Genomic DNA, 20,098 nt, shown 5'->3' with positions numbered 1-20,098 from the left:
TTGTTCATTGAGTACAAATATATGAATAGCTTTTAAGTCTCGGGATATTATTACGTTCTGTAAAGTTAACCCTCAGGCGCAAGTAGGTTATTGTCAGGAGATCATCTCCAGCAGAGAAACTGACAACAAGGCGCGATATTAGAACGGCTTACATGTGAATTAACTATTATTTACAGGAGACTGGTATTAGGGGGGATAACCTAACCAAGAGGCGGACGCTGGATTCAAGACATAAATCCCACTCGCTTAAAGTTAATGCTTCTAATAATAATATTGATAGATTACCAAGCTCGAATCTATTCGAAGCAAACATTCCATGTTGACTTTTGAAGGGAACTTGTTTCTGTAGGCGCTCCCAAGTTCGGTTCCTCTGTTGACTGAAACAGCAGCAACACAAATACAGCGTTAATTTTAATGTAGTTTGTTGACATGATTATAACGTTAATCCAGAAATAAACATTTCATACCAAATATTTTGAGGGGTGCACGGTCGAAGAAGTTATTCTTCTTGATGACTCAATGACGTTTTTGTCGTATCCCTAATAGGAGAATCAGTCATACATAAAAAAATGGCTTACTTTAAAGATTTTCACACATGGCGGGAAAACTATAAATAGCTAGTTTTTTTGGTGCATCCGGTGTACAAAATAAAGGGAGTGTTGGTCAGCTAGGTTTGTGAAAGTTCAAAGACTCAAAAAAACAAAGATTTACTGCTGCAGGGGTAAACGACTGTACAGAAAATACGAAAAACATGCATATATGTAACCCTGCCGGACCACGTTAAACAAAGGACGTTTGGGCCACGAGGCCTTCATCAGCTGAAGGCCTCGTGGCCCAAACGTCCTTTGAAAGGCGCGTTCTACTGTCCGTGCATTGTCAGCGGTCTAAGGTACGACAGACGACTCCAGATTACTTGAGTGAAAAGACGTGTATTTGTAGTGAGTTAGATTTTGTTCAGAATATCTTTTTATAGTATTACCTAAAGTCTACACTATTTATTTTATTTTCTCTCAAGTTAAAATGTGTCTCTATAGTGTAATAAACGTCAAATCGTTCACAAAGAAGTTATCCAAACTATTTCAAGTTGTACAAGCCTGCAGTGGTCAAGTTGTACAAGCCTGCAGTGGTCAACAAGCCTGCAGTGGTCAAGTTGTACAAGCCTGCAGTGGTCAAGTTGTACAAGCCTGCAGTGGTCAAGTTGTACAAGCCTGCAGTGGTCAAGTTGTACAAGCCTGCAGTGGTCAACAAGCCTGCAGTGGTCAAGTTGTACAAGCCTGCAGTGGTCAAGTTGTACAAGCCTGCAGTGGTCAAGTTGTACAAGCCTGCAGTGGTCAATTTGTACAAGCCTGCAGTGGTCAAAGTTGTCTGCCAGCAGTTTAGTACTTCAAGTCAACGACCGTCTCACACAGACCTGGCCTGACCATTACGGATGAGACGGCATCAGGCTTGTGTTTATGCTTTGCAGGCGAGATCGTTGGAAGGGATTCTGTATAAGGTCTCTTGTCTTGCCCCTTGTCTTGCCTCTTGTCTTGCCTCTTGTCTTGCCTCTTGTCTTGCCTCTTGTCTTGTCTTGCCTCTTGTCTTGCCTCTTGTCTTGCCTCTTGTCTTGTCTTGCTTCTTGTCTTGTCTTGTCTTGCCTCTTAATGTTCTGAGGTCGGTCATTTAGAAGTTATTCAGCTTCTCAGTATTTCTTCTGTTACTGTCCACGTTTCAGAGGCCTAAATCAATGTCGGGAGGGGAGGGCCCTTAAGTACCATAGTTAAGTTCGGGGGACGATGCCTGGTCTATTTCATACATTTCAGGACAGTCTTCCGTAGGTTGTATCTTCTTTGGTGATTCGCAAGTCTTTTTCATTATCCATACTTCCTTTCCAGAAATGTGTACTGCCAACCTAGGTGAATCTGTCCACTGCATTTAAACGTAATCAAATAACGTATGGTATGAAAATAATCTCTCCACTTAGATCTCACTAACATAGCTGGAAGAAGACAACTTTGTTATTTTGTGTTGTCTTTCTTGCACATAAGGCAGGGACGTCATTCAACTGTCACGCCTTGCCATCAGCACAAAAGTTACATTCATAACAAGAACATAAGAAATAATGTCAGATAAAATGACATGTTTGTCTAAATAAAACCCACATGCATTAAAACATTAAAACGCATTTAAAAACTATTGTGTTTTTTTTAATTTATAATTAACTAATTTCATTTCTTTTTGTATAAAAGTTTAATAAACATTGAAAAAAAAAATTATCCAGGTATAAGGGTTTTTTAAAATTTATTTTCACCCTGGAATCTGAATGTTTCTAAAAATATGCCCCGCGGCTTTATCTGCTTTAGTAGTTTTTAAATAATTGATATGATATCAGACAGAATTGTAAAATGTTGCTTTAACTAGACGATGCCAACTTTGAGATATAGCTATATATTTATATATATATAATATACATATTTTAACCATTTTTTTTAGGTAATTCTAGAATATAATGTCATCAACTATACTTTTCGATATCATCTTGTCTAAAAATTTATTTTATAAAGAATTTTGTTATTTTTTTGTATTTTTAAAACTTTATCTTATTTCACTATGAAATGTACAGAGATTGCATTACTAAAGAGGTTATGATGTTCTTTTTTTTCTTTTTTTGCTGACTTCAAATATTTAGATTGCATTTCGTAGATGTTACTGCTAAAACAGGGCCTGTCCTAGCTTGTTGCAAGGAATGGGGCGTACATTCTATACGTGGGGCTTTAGGAAACAGGACCAGCCCTGGCAAAAGGAATACATTCTAAACATCGAGATGGGGAAACAGGGCCGGTCCTCGCACTGCGCAAGGAATGGGGCGTACATTCTATTGGTGGGGTAAAGTTTCCCTTTCAGACCATGCGTTCTAGAGGGCAAATTATGTAAAGGTCATCTATTTCTGTGGTCCACGGTTAACGTGGGTGGCATGTAGCAGTCTAACGACCAGTCGCCTTAACATTTCCCCAACTAATGCCAGGTACACATTAAAGATCCGAAATAACAAATCCCTGTCTTCACCAGGACTCGAACCCGGGAACCTCAGCCAACGCCGATTGAGTACTTTTCCTATAAAAGAAACTAGCAATGAGAATATTTAATATTATTATTTCTCTCTAGCGATGTCAGGATAGAGAATCACTAAAAGAGAAACAAGATTCATTGTAGTCCCTTTAGGAGTGTCCAATTAGAAATTATCGGATGATATGGCAGGTACGCAGTAATACCATCCTCTGACAAGCATTGTAATAATAATTAAACCAGTATTTCATAATACGTCAGAAAAGTTCAGTACGTCATTTATGTCCTTGTTTATGACGTAGAATAGTTTAGTGATTGCAGTCTATTAATAATACATGTTTATAACATCAAGGTCAAGGACTTGCAAAGAATGTTGGTTGGGCGCCATCAGGGAAGACATGTACTCCATCACTCTAATGTTGTGTGGCGTTGTGACTCTCGGCTTCTCATTATAATGCATTCCAATTACGCGACTCTGCAGCGTATGATAAAACAGCGGTTCTAAAAAATCCTGTGTGAAGTTATCTCATCAAGGCACATAGCACATCGCTTTCTAGGTGCGGTTTGTAAGATCATAGCACAGTTTGCACAAACGGTTTTCAGTGATATTTGCTGCATCGAGGGTGTTGTCTCATATTCTTCTTTATAGTTATCGTAAGAGGTGAGCCGAGGTGTCTTGGAGTTCTAGGCCCAAGGAAGCTCCCATCCATCGGCTTGGCTGAACAATTGTTTTGTCTGGGAGGGATCCAAGTAGATGTAATTTGTTACAGCCTTATTTCCGATGGCTCTTATTACTAAACGCTCGGTCTAGAGGCGAGGCTGAAGGCCGAACACAGAGGGGAAACTCCCACACATTCCTTCTTTAAACAATATCAGCCATCAAAATACTTCTCCTTGACAAAAAGTGTGTTGATAATGACTTGGTTTTTTGGGTCTTTCTTCCATCTTCACCATTGCAGTCATCCAGGCAACTGGAGATCTGTGTTGCTTCCATATTGACATAATCGTCTCACCTAACGACCGCCTCTGCCCGGGTGTCACGTTGTGCCTGAAAAGCATTGTCCTGCAGTGGTCACTACACTGTCCATTCAGATTTGGTCTCCCAGTCTGACATGATGCTTTGTTTTGTAAAATATCTGCAGGGGGGTTATCGTTTGGTTGTGCAGCGGTATCACAAACATGGTACTTGTTGACTGGTACTGAAGTTCTTCTATGGTACTCAGGGGCGTAGCTAGGAATTCGCCATCATTTGGGCGCCCGGGGGCTTGACCTCTTTGGGGGCCCCTGCATTTTGAGTAATATTTAATGTACAAAATACTCATTTGGGGGCCCCTCTCAAGTGGATTTTCAAATTTTACCCCTCCTCCCCCCTACCCTAGCTACGCCACTGATGGTACTACATTCACTTAAAAAATGTCTATAAGTTGATCAACTGTTTAAATCTATAGAACAGGACGTAAGGATTTTGTCATCAAGACGTCTATTTTACTATTCTAGGACGTTTTTTTTATGCTCTTTTACTCTGAAGTAAAGAAATCACCAGTTAATGTCGTGTTCATTATCACTTCCACTGTTTCCAAGGTAAAGAGATACTCTGGAGTATCATTGATTAGCATAGATACGTTGCTACTACACTTGTGTTAGGCCTAAATAGGAAAACAGAACTGTTGAGTGTATGGGCTGGTTATTTTGGACGATTTGTTGACACTGCTACACTTGCAGGCTTTAGTGCCAGGAATTAAAAATAAATGGTCCATAACTGGTGCTCCAGTAGAACTAATAGTGCTGAAGTAAGTTCTTGTATTTAAGCCATAGACGTAAATAAATATAGACTGGAAAAAAGAAATAAGTTCATGCAACTTGAAAACATGTATATCTATTATTGTCGGATTTCCGAATTCTGAAAAGTTGCATGATCTTCAGTCATAGAGATTAAACAAAACTACACTGCTGTATAATAAAGTACACACAATTGCAAGTCACAAATTTTCGTTTCATAAAACTCTTTTATCGGCCAGTCTATATTTATTTATGTCTATGATTTTAGCTCTTGTTTGGATTTGGTCCACGTTGTGTCGAAGGGGGGTGGGGGGGTGGGACATATGTTTATAAGTGTGTCGTAGTGTGGAAGAAGTGTCTGAATATAACCCGCCCCCCTCTCGAAATAAAGAAATGTAAAATGTCCAAGGCGTTCGCAGATGGCCAGATGGTTAATATCTGTTCCGAGTCGATCAAAACGATTTTTATATGTATTCGTGTCTATATTATTTTCGTTTCCATATTATTGTCTTATATGTTCATTTATTTGAATAACTTAATCACTTCCAGAAAAACCAAGACAAGAAATTAAAAAAACAAACAGACGATTTGATGTATGCTCACTTCCCCTCTGGTGAACTTCTAAAATAACTCTCCCTATGATATGGCGTATGTCTTGCAGGTTCCAGGTGGACTATATTATTCAAGCTGATCGTCTCATGCAGTCTCATCATCTCTTTGTTTTGCTAAATCTGGACATGAATCTCTAGAACAGAACCCAGATTTTTATTTCCTTCACTATTCGTCTCTTCTTATCTCTTTACAAGACATGAAAACAGACTAAAAAAAGCTGGTGCTGTTGTTAATTTTGTCATTAACGCTGTATTTGTGCTGCTGCTGTTGCAGTAGTAGTTGTTGTTGTGGTTCGCTGTTGTTATTATGTAGATTTTTCTCTCTAATCTTGCTGCTGTTGTCGTTGCTGCTGCTGCCTTTGTTATGGTGATATATCTTCTTGTTCTCTTGTTTTTTTATTGTTGTTGTTGCTGTTGCCATTGTTATGGCGAGTAATATAACTGTGGTTGTTATTGTTGTTGTTGTTGTTTTTGCTATAGTGATTTACCTTGTTATTGTTCTTTTATTACTATCGTTGTTGTTTTTTTCTCTTGTGATTATGGTGATTTATCTTGCCGTTGTTGTTTTGTTTTTGTGGTTGCTGTTGTTGTTAAAGCTTTTTCTTGAGGATGATGTTGCAGTTGTTTCCTGCTACTGCTGCCTTGGTTTCTTTAGTAAAATTTTTTTTTTGTTTTGCTGCTTCTGTTCAACACGTTTTTAAATAGTTCTTTTAAATAAATATGTTCTATGACGTCATTGAAGCAACCAGTTACTGTAAACACTCATATTGTTGTCCTCAAGTCAAGCAGCAATATTATTTCAGCCAATTCGTGCATGGATAGAGATGTATGTCACTTGACCAGGCTTCCAGACAATCTTCATCCGTTGGCGTACACCAAGGGCTTCAATTTCTCTAAAGATATCTTTAACTTGACTTGTTAAATGTGTAGCTTTACTAATCCTATTTGTAATCGTGGGAGATATCTCCTTTAATAAGGTAGAGGCAGCCTGGTACGATTTTTGAAACTACTTGACTTGAAAATAAATTAATTAAACGATATCGGCTTCATCATTGTTGATGGCCAGCTAAATATAAAATTGATTATTCTTTCTTGATATACTTTTATGAACTCTTTGTGATCATAGTTCTAGAAGACTGTCTTAAATAATTTCAATGTGTCTTAAAATCTCACTTAAATATCTTATCTTATACAGACGTTTCTTCAAAAGAGAAGATAGTTACGTCCTACTAAAGAATGTAAACATTTATTTCTAATGCATGCAAATATTTTTATCTTCTAGATCCATACAAAAATGATCTAAGATTATGTATTTATGCAAAGCTTAGTAAAGTTACCAAATAGATGCTTTCCATTACCAATTGTAGATTGTATACTGTAGATGCGTATAATATCTGGTAATAAAATAATTCCAAACGTCAGTCGCACTGTTAGGTAAATCTCTGGTGCAAGGTGCAAATAATCTTTAATTACAAAAACACTAATGTGAATAACAGTTCCACATATTCTGCCACTCAAATCTAAGGGACAAAACTCACTATTATGTACTGTTATGTTCAAACATTCTTTCCTATGCTCAAGTGCATAACGTACCCATCATAACATTATGTAAATTAAAATTGAACTCAACTACAACAAGTAAACTGAAACTCTCCCACTGGGCACACACACACACAAAAAGCCTCACAGATTTGTATAGCAGACACCTCCCCCTCCCTCCCTTTCAATAAAAGACAATCCTCTCAGTGTAGGTTAGCTCCAATTTAGTGACTCCCTTGATTTACGACTGAGTAGGTTATCTCCCCTCCCCTTCCACTAGTTATCTGCCCCCCTTTCGCTCACCTCTTCGAGCCTCTTTGTTGCCGGCTACGAGTTCCATCTTTTTTTTCTTTTCCCTGTCTTCTTTTTGTGAAAAGGGAAGAGAAGGCATTCCAGCATTTGAGCCGGCCCCTTGATTTATGGGTGCCTAAACAAACCAGGGGCGACAGCACCCGCGGCCACCTATGGCGTGACGCTTTCTCACTCGCCGTCCTCAATTGATAAAAAAAAAAAAGGAAATCATTTAAGTGGAAACTGGCGCGTAGATGGATATTACAGACGACAGAATATGTTCGATGAATTTACTATTGAAAAGCAAATTTACATATTTCCCTATAGTAGGCTACATATGGTATGTCTGAATTATTATGATACGGATATGAATTTGATATATTAACATAACAACTAAATAATTTATTGATTTTTTTTTCTTTTAGATTTCGCAGATTAGAATCTGATTGGAATAATCAATTTCAAACAGACGACTATAGAAGGGGAGATAAGTTTTGAATTTTCTTCCTTAATTATTGTTTTGCCATTGCCCTTTTTTTTTTTCGGATATATTTTTTTCCTGGTATTAAGTGTTTCTTCGTATGGATTTATGAACCTCAATAATTCTGTTGGATTACTGCCCTTGGATTTAACAGTGAATTTCGTTGGATTACTTAGTGTGAATAACGTGTTCTATAACTGAGACCAACAGAACACCGGCTGTTCTGCTTGCTTTGAAAGAATTTGGTGAAAGAAGAAAGAGCTTTCACCATGATTGGAGTACGAAAAATTCTCGAGGTCTTCTTCGTGATTTCCTTGTGCGTCGGCTTGTCGTTTGAGTCCGACAACAGCACGGAGACGACCGACAGCAACTCGGCCAAGACCGGAAAACCCCGAAAGAAGAGGCGGGGCTGCAAATGTGTCCAGCGCTACATGTCCGAAGTGGACAAGCTGATCGAGACAAAATTAAAGGAGTTCAAGGACACATACCTGGTGCCCAGCTTAAACGACAAGAAAGAAGCGGAGGCTCAGCGCATGCGCGACGCCCTGCTCCGACTAAGCGGGGACGTTGCAGAAACGAAGAACACGCTCAGGACAATGACCTCCAGCATGGAGTCGGTCCTGGAGGAGCTCAACTCCACGCAAAAGGAGAACTCCAAGCTGAATAAGCAGCTGAACCGCATCAGCGGAGCCGTGGCCAACTTGACCAAGTATGTGGATACCATGCAGAACCGTTTGGTGACCCGCTCCACCAACGACTTTACCATCAATGAGATTGTTCCTGAGCAGGAAACGAGCACGGCGCCCAAACCTGTACCAACGCGTAAGTAAAACATTATCTATCTAACTATCTATCTATCTATCTATCTATCTATCAGTCTGTCTGTCTGTCTTTCTATCTATCTATCTACTTTTGTCTGTCTGTCTGTATGTCTGTCCATCACTCTGTCCGTCCGTCCGTCCGTCCGTCTATCTATCTATCTATCTATCTATCTATCTATCTATCTATCTATCTATCTATCTATCTATCTATCTATCTATCTATCTATCTATCTTTCTATCTGTCTGTCTGTCTGTCTGTCTGACTCGTTGCACAAACACACAGAGATCCATTCTTTGTCATATCACTAGAACTTCAGCTACTCCAACCTTGATCTTCTTCTACATTATGATGACTAAAACTCTCTGTTCCAGTTGAACATAGCTCCACAATATTTGTCTCTTCCCCTCCAACTTAAAATTCACTATGTCTTTTTTTTTCTTTCCCTCCTATCAATGCCTATAGTAGATCATACGTTCTAACTGTGTATCACCCCTCCCCTCACTAGTATCGTTTAGCTTATCAAGTCATTGATGATCCCCCCTCCGTCCCCCTACATCTTTCATCAGTCTCTACAATTTACGCTAAAGTGACACAGAGCTTTCAATCGTTTGGTTGTAGATCACATTTCAAACTCTAAATGAACCAATCAGTGCTCATCATACATCATTTCATCAACGGAAACACTCATTAACAAAGCTAACAGCCCATTGGGTAATTAGTCTACTTTCTCTTCTAAGGAGGCATAACGAAAACAAAACTACCGATTCTCGCGATGTCATCCTGGTGGTAAGATAAACACTACATAATCTGTCTGTGTTTTGGTAGTAGACTTTTACTAGTTCAAACGTGTTTTGTGTATGTGTTGTGTTTTGTGCGTGTGCTAGTGTGTGTGTGTGTGTGAGAGAGAGAGAGAGAGAGATTTTTTAGATCAATCGAAACCAAAAAACATTTTTTTTTAAATCTGGGGTTAAATCTTCAAAACAGGACCAGCACTTTAGTCCACAGTTTATAAGAAGAAAAAAAAAAGGTAATGAAATGAAAAAAAAAACAATTTGTTCACTAGAAACTTGAGGCGTCAAGGCAATGCTAGCTGACAAGAATGATTTATTAGGGGGGTGGGGAGATTGCGATGGGTGAACCGGAGGTAGTATTGGGTCTCTTGATAAACCTATCTCCAGACAGACACACAACGATCAGGATGTACAAATACAACTAATCAAAGGAGAAGAAAGATTTTCTTATTGCTACCCAAATGTTCTCGGAGCCCCCCCCCCCCTAACTTCTTATCAAACTTACTAGACTCTTCAAATATTTATCCGCTGTGTTCCCATTACCTTTTATTTCGGAACATTTTATAAACAGTGGCGTAGCTATGGTGGGGGTATGGGTGGGAATTGGAAACACAAATATTAAATACTACGTCATTATATCATGCCATGATGTTGAATGTCAAAATGCAGGGGTCCCTGAAGAGGTCTAGCCCTTCCACCCCAAATGATGGCAAAGCCCTAGCTACGCCACTGTTTATAAAGAAGCATCTCGTTTTATTTCAAATCATACAATACTTTTTGACAATACACCAGACCCATTCAGATATTTATAATACATATTTATATTACGTGAAATTATATAGATCTGTTTGTCTCTATGCGAGTGTCTGCGAGTACTTTGAGATCTTAGTTTTATCATTTCTCCACTCCACCCCAATCCTTTTTCTGTGTAATTTCAGCGCAGGGGTGTTTAACCCCTTCCCCTCTTCATTCAATCCCAGAGATCCCATGTCTGCTCATAGATTGCTAGGGAGTAAGTTCTGGCATTAACAATCACACGCGCCTGAGCAGCTCACCACCACCCCCCCCTCCCGCATAAACATTGTAGATGTCTGTAATTGCTCCCCCCTCCCCCCACCCAAACACTCCGTAGCCAGCCCCTGTCCCCACATAACTCTCGCTGCCAGACACTGGGGTTATGGGTCTTAGAAAAAAAAATGGGAGGGTGAAGTTTAGGAAGAGGTTTAAAAGGGTTAATATTTATGGCTGATGGGGGAAGAGGGGTGTTAAAGATAAAAGTAAAATACAGGCGTGAAAGGGTTAAAGTCAATAGATCAGAAGAATGCGATAGTGGAGATTTATTTGGGTTTCAGTTCTAGGTAGGGTATTAGTTTAAGACTTGAGGTAATTAACCCTTTAGTCTAGGATGTTCTAGTGGTCAGTCTTCTTTTTTTTTTTAATTACCCAATGAAACGAGGGTTAGAACGTGTATGTACTAGATCCAATAGGGGGACTTGGCCCCCGAGTAACTTGACTGTTAAGAGTTTCAGTAAGGCTAGAAAAAACTGAGGCTACTTTTTAGTATCATTACCTTAGTGTTATTATTTTTTAGTGTTATTACGTTTGACTTAAATTAGCTTCTAGTGCATTAATAGAATAGCAACATCACAATGTTATTGTCCAATATAAAAGGAACATGAAAGAACATACAAAATGTGTTGTTGTTTTTTAAGACAATATCTTCACTATACAACGTATAGAGCGATTGTTGTTCTCTTAAAAACTAATAAATGTTCGATTAAAATACAATGGGATGGAAAGTGGGAGAAATAACGTGTAAAAGATTTTGACGTGACAGACAGACAGACAGACAGACAGCGTGATTTGATATAGGCGAGGTACAAGGTACTTGTGTGTGTGTGAACTCTTATTGCACTAAACGTATGGCCTACAAACTATATTAGTTTCAATGTCTGAATAAGCCCATATGGCTTCTCTTATATTGTTGGTTTTGGTTATATCAGCTCCCCGTAAGACTATCCTTTAAATGTTTACGTCAAGCTGAAACTATTCAAGCAAATAATAGAGGCGTGTTGGCTAAGCGGTAAAGCGCTTTGCTTCCGAACGAAGGGGTCTAGCGTTCGAATCTCGATGAAGACTTGTATGTTTAGAGTAGGAATTTTTAGGACGACTCTAAGCTGAGTCCACCCAACTTTAATCAGGTGGCCAAAGTAAAAGTGGTTGGTCGTTGTGCTGGACACATGATACCCACGATAACCGTCGGCCATAGAAACAAGATCACGTGGTCTGAAAGGTTTACTTAACGTATAAGATAGATATAGAACTCAGTATTTTAATCTCATTCTTTTCCCCCTAGTATCTAAAAGATGCATTTTAAAAGTGGTCTCCTCTCACACTCCATTTTAATTTTGGTTTTTAAAAGTTTATTTTCAAAAAATCTGTCCAACCTAAAACTTTCCCATTCTATGCAGACGTTCGAGTGGAACTCAAGCTGTGTCTAAGTAGCTTCATTTACACAAGATAACTACCAGTAAGATTTGCCAGTTAGACTATTAAATGCTAGATTCCTCTTCTTTTTTTTTTAATTCGACCGTTTGAAAAACGAGACAGCAAATTAATATTTGGTCGAGCCAATTTTATGGAAATCTTATAATACGAATGAGGAACCGAAGAGCAGATTTGAGGGGAAAACAAATTCGCAATTATATCGTTAAACAAGAATTATTTTAAAAATAATACGTTTTTAAAAAACAAAGAGAACTTGTACCAATTAGTTTGAATCAGTCATGCAATTAATTTTTATAAATAGATATAGACTAACAATAAAAAAAGCATTTATAAAAAATTAAAGTAAAGGGGGAACGACTTCAATTTGAACTCATGGCTCAAGTCTTCTCAGGCTTCTCAAGCCAACACGGTAACCACTCTGCTAGTGGAGAGCTTATGAACATGAAAGATTGTAAAGTTATCTATTGTTTCTATAGCCTCTTCCTATTTTTCAGGTTTGTGTTCACTGAGACTCAGACGACTACCTATAAAGGGGACTAATTGAGCTTATACCAACACTTCAGTCAATTAAAATTTCTTTTCCTTATTTGAGATACCAAACAAAATAAGTTATTACCAATATTTAGTTAACTAATTGGTAAATTTAAAAAAAATTTATTCTTGCGTTTTCAGGTATATGAAATAATTGTGCAAAATTCCAACATAGACAAACAGATTGAGATGATTAAAGCTTTTAAAAAAAAGGTTTAGCTTGTAACATTGTGTAATTTAAAGAAAAGTATCCATAGATATCATTATAAGTGATTTGCTTCCGAACCGGGGTCTCGGGTTTGAATCCTGTTGAAGACTGGGATTTTAAATTTCGGGATCTTTGGGCGCTAATGGGTACCCGACATAGGGAAAAGTAAAGGCGGTTGGTCGGTAACTGTTGGAGACAGAGACAGATGACAATAGATCGAAGAGTCTGAAAGGGGAATTTTAGTTACATAAGATCTAAACGAAGTGGTCGTCTCTTTTCCATTAGATCTAAAACAGAAAGATTTTAAAACGCCTTTATCCCACTTTCGGTCAGAGTGTTACAAGATCATCTGTCGTCATCGAGAAGTACATAGAAGTCAAATTCATAAAGCGCTGGTTGTGAATGTGTATGTGTTTCGTGTGTGAATGTTGTTCGAATTTTTCATCTATACTGTTATTGTACAGTAGTTACGCTGAGGTTGTCAATTGCAGTCAAACTGAATTTCCATTTCATTGGATCAATAAAAAATTATCTTATCTTATTATCTTATCTTATTTTCGCACACATGTGTCTAAATTCAAGCGATAAGTTTGAGGAATTCATATTCTGACAACATTTGATAAGATGTAAGGACATACACATGTTCAGATTATGTTGCTTTCTGAGGGAGGTGAGCGAGTGTCTCACACATAATGTGTACGTGTGTGAAACAAACTGATAAAGTGTTAATGTGCGGATTTCATGAAGGGTCGATATACGGGTGTTCAGATGTGTTGGTGTTTAGATGTGTTGGTGTTTAATGACTTTTTTTTGCTTGTGTATGTTGCAAGCTTTCCAAAAAAAAAAAAAAAAGCTAACTACGCCCAGATTAAGTTAAAACACACTTTGTCTGGCTCTCTCTCATTCTCTCTCTTTCTCACACACTCTCTCTCTCTCTTTCTCTCTCAATCTCTCTCTCTCTCTCTCTCTCTCTCTCTTTCAATCATACTAATTGAATTCCTCTAAAATATATGGACTTGAATTAGAATACGTTAGAACATTAGCATGTGATTCGTAAACCAAGCACTACAAACGTGAAGTCTGGGTCCTTAAGCCCATAAGTTTGCAGAATGGCTACCAGAACTATGTGCCTATGAAATCTACACTTAATACCTATTTATCAAACTGTGTCTCCAGTAGGACTCGAACCAGAAACAAATCATATCAGCAGAGTAAATATTTGCTAATTGGTATTAGCTAGAGATTGTTTAATTGCTAATTTTTTTTTTTTTAAAGTTACTACGATTCTTTTCTAAAATTCACGTTCGCCATTGCTTTGATGATTTTTTAGACTTCTGCAAACACATCCTTCCAGACAAAGTACATTTAATCCCCACGCCCCCTTCTCCATTTCTTTCTAGACTCAGTCATATGGCTAGCGTTCTGCTTGGAAGTTGTGACATTTATTAAGTAAGCCTGCTTCCTCCCTCCCCTCAAATTGCTAGCCCCCCCCCCCCCCTCTTCATGGTCCATTTTGTCTGAGCACTTGAAATAGTTACGTTCCTAAAGAGTCTGTGGTTCGCTTGGTGGACAGGAAAACATCACTCCAGCTCTTGACTTCGCTCTTGTTTTGTTAGTATAAGATTACACCAGTTAGCCGCCCTTTGTTTTGTCAACTCTCCAGATACCCGTATCCCAATGAAATTGCTCAAGGAAAAGGTTTGCACGTGTTTCTTTCTGAAAAACGTCACATCCTTTTATCTGACGTCGACTGAAAGGAATGCATTGTCATAAAGTTAAAATCTTCAAGGGCATTCCCAATGAGATATATTGATCAAATGGCGTGCATATTCTCAAAATGTATGTAATAATCAAAGCCAATAATATTTTCAGCATAGGCTATATATATATATATATAAATATATATTAAGTCTACTTTACTGAATATATATATATATATATGAATATATATATATATATATATATATATATATATATATATATATATATATAATATTCACTAAAGTAGACTTAATATATAGCTTGAAACTTATTGACTGTTTCTAGATAGATAGATAGATAAATAGATATATATAGTTATAGATAGATAGATAGATATATAGATCGATTATAACGAAAGTCAATATATGAAAACAGTCAATAAGTTTCAAGCTTCATGTTAAGTCTACTTTTGTGAATCTATTATTGAAAGTAAAAAAACACCTTGTGTTTATAAGCTACGTTTAATCTTTTTAAGATTTCTACTCACTTTCTACAAGTGTTATTTTGTTACACAAAACAAAAATTGCCCAAAGAACTTTGAAATTTTGAGGCATAGGATCTAATATCTGGAAATAACATTGTGTATAGCCCACCCAATCCTAATGTTTCATTGTAACTCAATGAAACATAGACAACGTTAATATATACGTAAACTCTTGACAGATATTAAAAAGAATAGTTTTCTTTATCCAGTTTTATGTATTTAGAATTATACATTTTGCTTTTAATTTTAAATGTGAAATTATATTGTAAGATATTTACAAGTTACTTAATGGATTTTATTAAGAAACATTCTCAACGTTCTGGTTAAAAAGGCTATAAAGGAATTTGGAAATAAACTAGCTTGTCAACCCGTCTTACGATAGGATGGCGAGTCGTTGGAGTGACGTATAATTTTGTTATTGAAGCCAGATCTGAAACATAAATCTGTATCATTTTGCACTTCCGGTAATATTTGGCAGACGAATTCTAAGATTTAAAAAAAAAAAGGCAAATAAAGATATTTAGCCCGAGACGACGGCTCTTATCAATCACAGATATTCCAAGAACTTAGAACATAAAATGTAAATAATATGTATTATGTATGTATTATTGGCGGCGATACTGGAATAACTGGAAGACTAATGTATTAGGAAGCTCGCTCTATTATAGGATGGTGTGACATCACTAGTGGGCGTAGTAGCTTCCGAATCGAGAGGGCCCTCGATTTAAATCTCTGTGGAGACTGGAATTTTTATTTTCGGAATTTTAAGGACGCCCCTGAGTCCACACAACTTTGATGGTTACCTGTCTTAAGTTAGGGAAAGTAAAGGCAGTTGGTTGTTGTGCTGGACACATGACACCCTGCTCGCTAACCGTTGGTCTAAGACAGTAAGGTCTGAAATGGTGGGTGTTTTTACTTTACTATATGGCATCACAAAACTACATCACGTCAGATACTGATACCATCATTCTAAATAATACTTTATTCATAGCGAGGCGTTTTTGGCGCAGCCGTTTTATCACTGTGGTCGTTTTGGCGCTGCCTTATTGGCGTCGAACAGTTTGACACTAGACATTTTACACAGATTAAATGTGTTCATTTTATCATGTCTTTAAAAAGAATGGTGTATATTTGTGCTTTCTATGTGTGTTTGTATTCTAACGATTATGAAGAACACATTTCTTTTTTTTTGCCTATTAGATATTGGATTAAAGTGTTTTTGTTTCCTTATTGTTCTGTCATTAAAACATCATAATGTTTTCTGTTGTTTTTTTTTTATATTGTCTAAAAGAAAGTGAAGCAAAGATAGAAGAAAAACATTAATGTAATTTCTGTTTCAAAATATTTTTTTAATTTAAGGTATGTCCAACTAATTATTTTTTAAAAAATGTTTATCACAAAAAAAGTTATATATTTTAAAAATAATTATCAGAACTTTTTTGCGCCCTGCGCCAAAAAGGCTTGCGCTAAAACGGCTCACCCGAAAAAAGACTGCCAAAAATTCTCGAACCTATGTTGTTGTTTTTTTATAACATTGAAGGATCTTAGAGTTATTCAAGATATAAATTACAAAAGGCAGGTCAGTGTTATTTGTTGATGTAAATAATTAATACCTGACCTATGAACAAAAGGTATTAAGTTTGAATCACAATGAAAACTTGAATAGTGTACTTCTGTAAGGTCTGGGAGTTTACAAACAGGTTTCGGCTTAAAACACCCTTCCCCCCTCCCCCTCGTAACTCTTAGCCTCAGGGGTAAAGCTCGTTATGTGCAGTTTACACCATGTCGTCTTCAGAGTACAGAACTCTCAGCATGGCATTCGCCTTCATTATAAACTTAACCTTACACACAAAAATCAGCAATTAACCATTAGACTAGTGCTTCTCAAACTGTACCCCTTTCTACCCAAGTCCGCTTGCAGAGAACTTTTTTCCACATCCGAGTGATCCCGTTTACATCTCTGGTCACCACTGCACCATTTCGGATCGTAGATCTAGATGTAGTTAATTTTTATTTTCTTGCAAACCTGGTACATTATGACAAATGTGTTAGTTCTTGCCTCTTGTCCTCTGAGCTCAGGTTGAGAAGCGCTTTATAATTAGATAATGCATATATGTGTGCTGTAACTCTATCAGCTCCCCTTTTAACGAGACTAAATATTGTTCCAGAAACCGAGGAACCTGTGCGAGGTAACGGCGCCCCGCCCACCTGTTGCTTTCAGCAGGGGAAATTACCCGGAAATTAGAAATAATATTATTTTTTCTACATGCTCTGCACTGTTGAGGATCCCCGAGATCTTCCAATATAGACGAAATGGCTTTATTTGTTGGTTTCAGAAACCGTTATAAAAATACAGTTTTACGCTTGAGACAGCATTATGTGAGGTGGCCAGAGTCTTTAGAGTAGGAGACATTATGTGAGGTGGCCAGAGTCTTTAGAGTAGGAGGCATTATGTGAGGTGGCCAGAGTCTTGAAAGTAGGAGGCATTATGTGAGGTGGCCAGAGTCTTGAAAGTAGGAGGCATTATGTGAGGTGGCCAGAGTCTTGAAAGTAGGAGGCATTATGTGAGGTGGCCAGAGTCTTGAAAGTAGGAGGCATTATGTGAGGTGGCCAGAGTCTTGAAAGTAGGAGGCATTATGTGAGGTGGCCAGAGTCTTGAAAGTAGGAGGCATTATGTGAGGTGGCCAGAGTCTTGAAAGTAGGAGGCATTATGTGAGGTGGCCAGAGTCTTGAAAGTAGGAGGCATTATGTGAGGTGGCCAGAGTCTTTAGAGAAGAAGGCATTATGTGAGGTGGCCAGAGTCTTTAGAGTAGGAGGCATTATGTGAGGTGGCCAGAGTCTTGAAAGTAGTCTGTATTTCTTATCTTCTTCTTATAACCCGTTCTCATTATCAGGTTTGTAAAAATGTTTCGGACGTTCCTTCAGAGTTGAAGATAATTTACTTCCTAGTCCAAACCTCCAGCACATAGATGGGGTGATGGGTGGATTTGAACCCGGGACCATTGATATCCGAATGACAGTCCAGCGCGCAAACCGCACGACCAGGCAGCCATGGAGAGTTAAGATAACCAGTCCTATGTCCGAGATGAACTGCTCTGTGGTTTTTAGAACAGGCAGGTCTTCGATACAGTTTGTCTTCGAACGGAGTGTATTGGGGCCAGTATCCTGTTTGGGCCTGTTGATAAAGTACCGTATACAGGACTTGGTCATCATTCCCTGGTGATACATCACTAGAGTGTTTCGCTAATTTCGATTTTCAGATTCCATGATTGTATTGTTTCGTTCCTTTATGTTCTATTCGGAGGCGAAACATTTTTGTTTAATCGTTTCGGACTAGCCAGTAGTAATAAAAAAATAATGCCGCATTTTCCCGCTATATTTTATAACTTTGCTTAGCCTGATTGTAAAATAATGGCACTTGTAATCTATTGTACATGAGATTTTTGTTTTTAACTGTAACACATAAACGCCGAGTTATAAGAAAGTTAGATGTGGTTCCCCACGGAGCAGTAGATCGAGACCCAGATGATTTAAAAAAAAAAAAGAATTATAAATATAAAAATAAGCGGGGATGTCAAAAAGTCTGACCTGCCAACGTTGACCTTTGAATCTTGACCTGCCAACTTTGATGCAACAAAAACGGCAGCTTGTGAATGCAAAGCTTAAAATTTAGTGAGCAATATGTTAGAATTGTGTCCGTCAGTATTGAAGCGAAATTTGAATGTAAGTCTGGGATGAACTTTGTTGTTAACAGTGTATGTACCTTTTATTTGTTCAGTGTTAGTTTAGTGACACTAGGGATGTTTATTTCATTTCCTGAGATTGGTGACATAAAAACATCAACATGCAACATTCATTACAATCTTGGTGACATAAAAACATCAACTTGCAACATTCATTACAGTCTTGGTGACATAAAAAATAAACTTGCAACATTCATTACAGTCTTGGTGACATAAAAACATCAACTTGCAACATTCATTACAGTCTTGGTGACATAAAAAATAAACTTGCAACATTCATTACAGTCTTGGTGACATAAAAAATAAACTTGCAACATTCATTACAATCTTGGTTACATAAAAACATCAACTTGCAACATTCATTACAATCTTGGTGATAGAAAAAAAAAATAAACTGCGACATTCATTACAATCTTGGTGAGAAAAAAAATAAACTGCGACATTCATTACAGTCTTGGTGACATAAAAACATCAACTTGCAACATTCATTACAATCTTGGTGACAAAAATAAACTTGCAACATTCATTACAATCTTGGTGACATAAAAAATAAACTTGCAACATTCATTACAATCTTGGTGACATAAACTTGCAACATTCAGTACAATCTTGGTAACATAAAAACATAAACTTGCAACATTCATTACAATCACAATCAAGTCTAGAAACGATGTCTTAAGATTACAATATATGAGACCTGGAAACAATTTTACTTGATGGCAGGGAAGAAACCTAAGGGATTGGTGCAGCCGGCGTTGGATCAACATCCCGACAATTACGGACGCATTCTACGAATGTGGCAAATCTCCTGACAAATTGAGAAAGTCCTTGCCTTAAACCGGTCCCCTGTTTAACTGTGCATACTTGCAGAGATCTTTGAGGAAAAAATGAGCTACCTTGGCAGTGAATGTATTATATCATTATAATCATGTATTATATCATACTGGAAAAATGAACTGGCATAGCAGTGAATGTATTATATCAAACTTTTAGCGATCCTGTTGGAGAGTATACAAATCAGACGAGGCTCTAAGCATTGCGGCCTATAATACATTTATCTTTAGGCTTGACAGCAAGTTTGCAATGATTTGTCAAGCAATGGATCAATTGGGTGTCTATTCTTTTTTTTTTAAGTTGCTAGAAGAAGAGGGGGGGGGGGAGGTAGAATGGAAAGATTGGAATGGACAGAACAAAATGACATCGAGGCTTGCGATGGCTCTTGTTTCGACTTCTCTGGAGCACACAACAAAAGCAATGTTTCCGCGTAAAAAGCCAAGAATCGAGCAATGCAGTTTGGACTATGCAAACAGGGAAGGAGATAGATGGCTGACAATAGAATCGGGGCTAGGGGAGTGAATAATTGAGACGTACGAGAGAAAATAAAAAAAGATATCGATGGTTGGGGGAGAAAGGGACATAGAGAAATAGAGAGAGGGGGAGAGAGAAAGAGAGAAAAGAGAAGTTGATATGGTAGTGCGGTGTTGGGAGACAAAAAGCTGTACAT

The 20,098-nt window shown here is 37.7% G+C and overlaps 1 protein-coding gene across 1 annotated transcript in view; it reads left to right on the top strand.

Moving 5' to 3' along the window:
* LOC106072064 (ficolin-2-like) overlaps positions 1-20,098 on the top strand; it is a 160,956-nt gene that overhangs the window by 25,485 nt on the left and 115,373 nt on the right. The window contains exon 2 of the mRNA XM_056005129.1: positions 7,691-8,568. Within this exon, the coding sequence (XP_055861104.1) occupies positions 8,016-8,568 (553 nt within the window). The 5' untranslated portion in view covers positions 7,691-8,015. The remainder of the gene's footprint in view (positions 1-7,690; positions 8,569-20,098) is intronic.

This window comes from Biomphalaria glabrata, chromosome 12, assembly GCF_947242115.1.
Source record: "Biomphalaria glabrata chromosome 12, xgBioGlab47.1, whole genome shotgun sequence".
NCBI lineage: Eukaryota > Metazoa > Mollusca > Gastropoda > Planorbidae > Biomphalaria > Biomphalaria glabrata.
The sequence above is the reverse complement of the archived record's forward strand: the minus strand, read 5'-3'. Positions and strand labels throughout refer to the sequence as shown.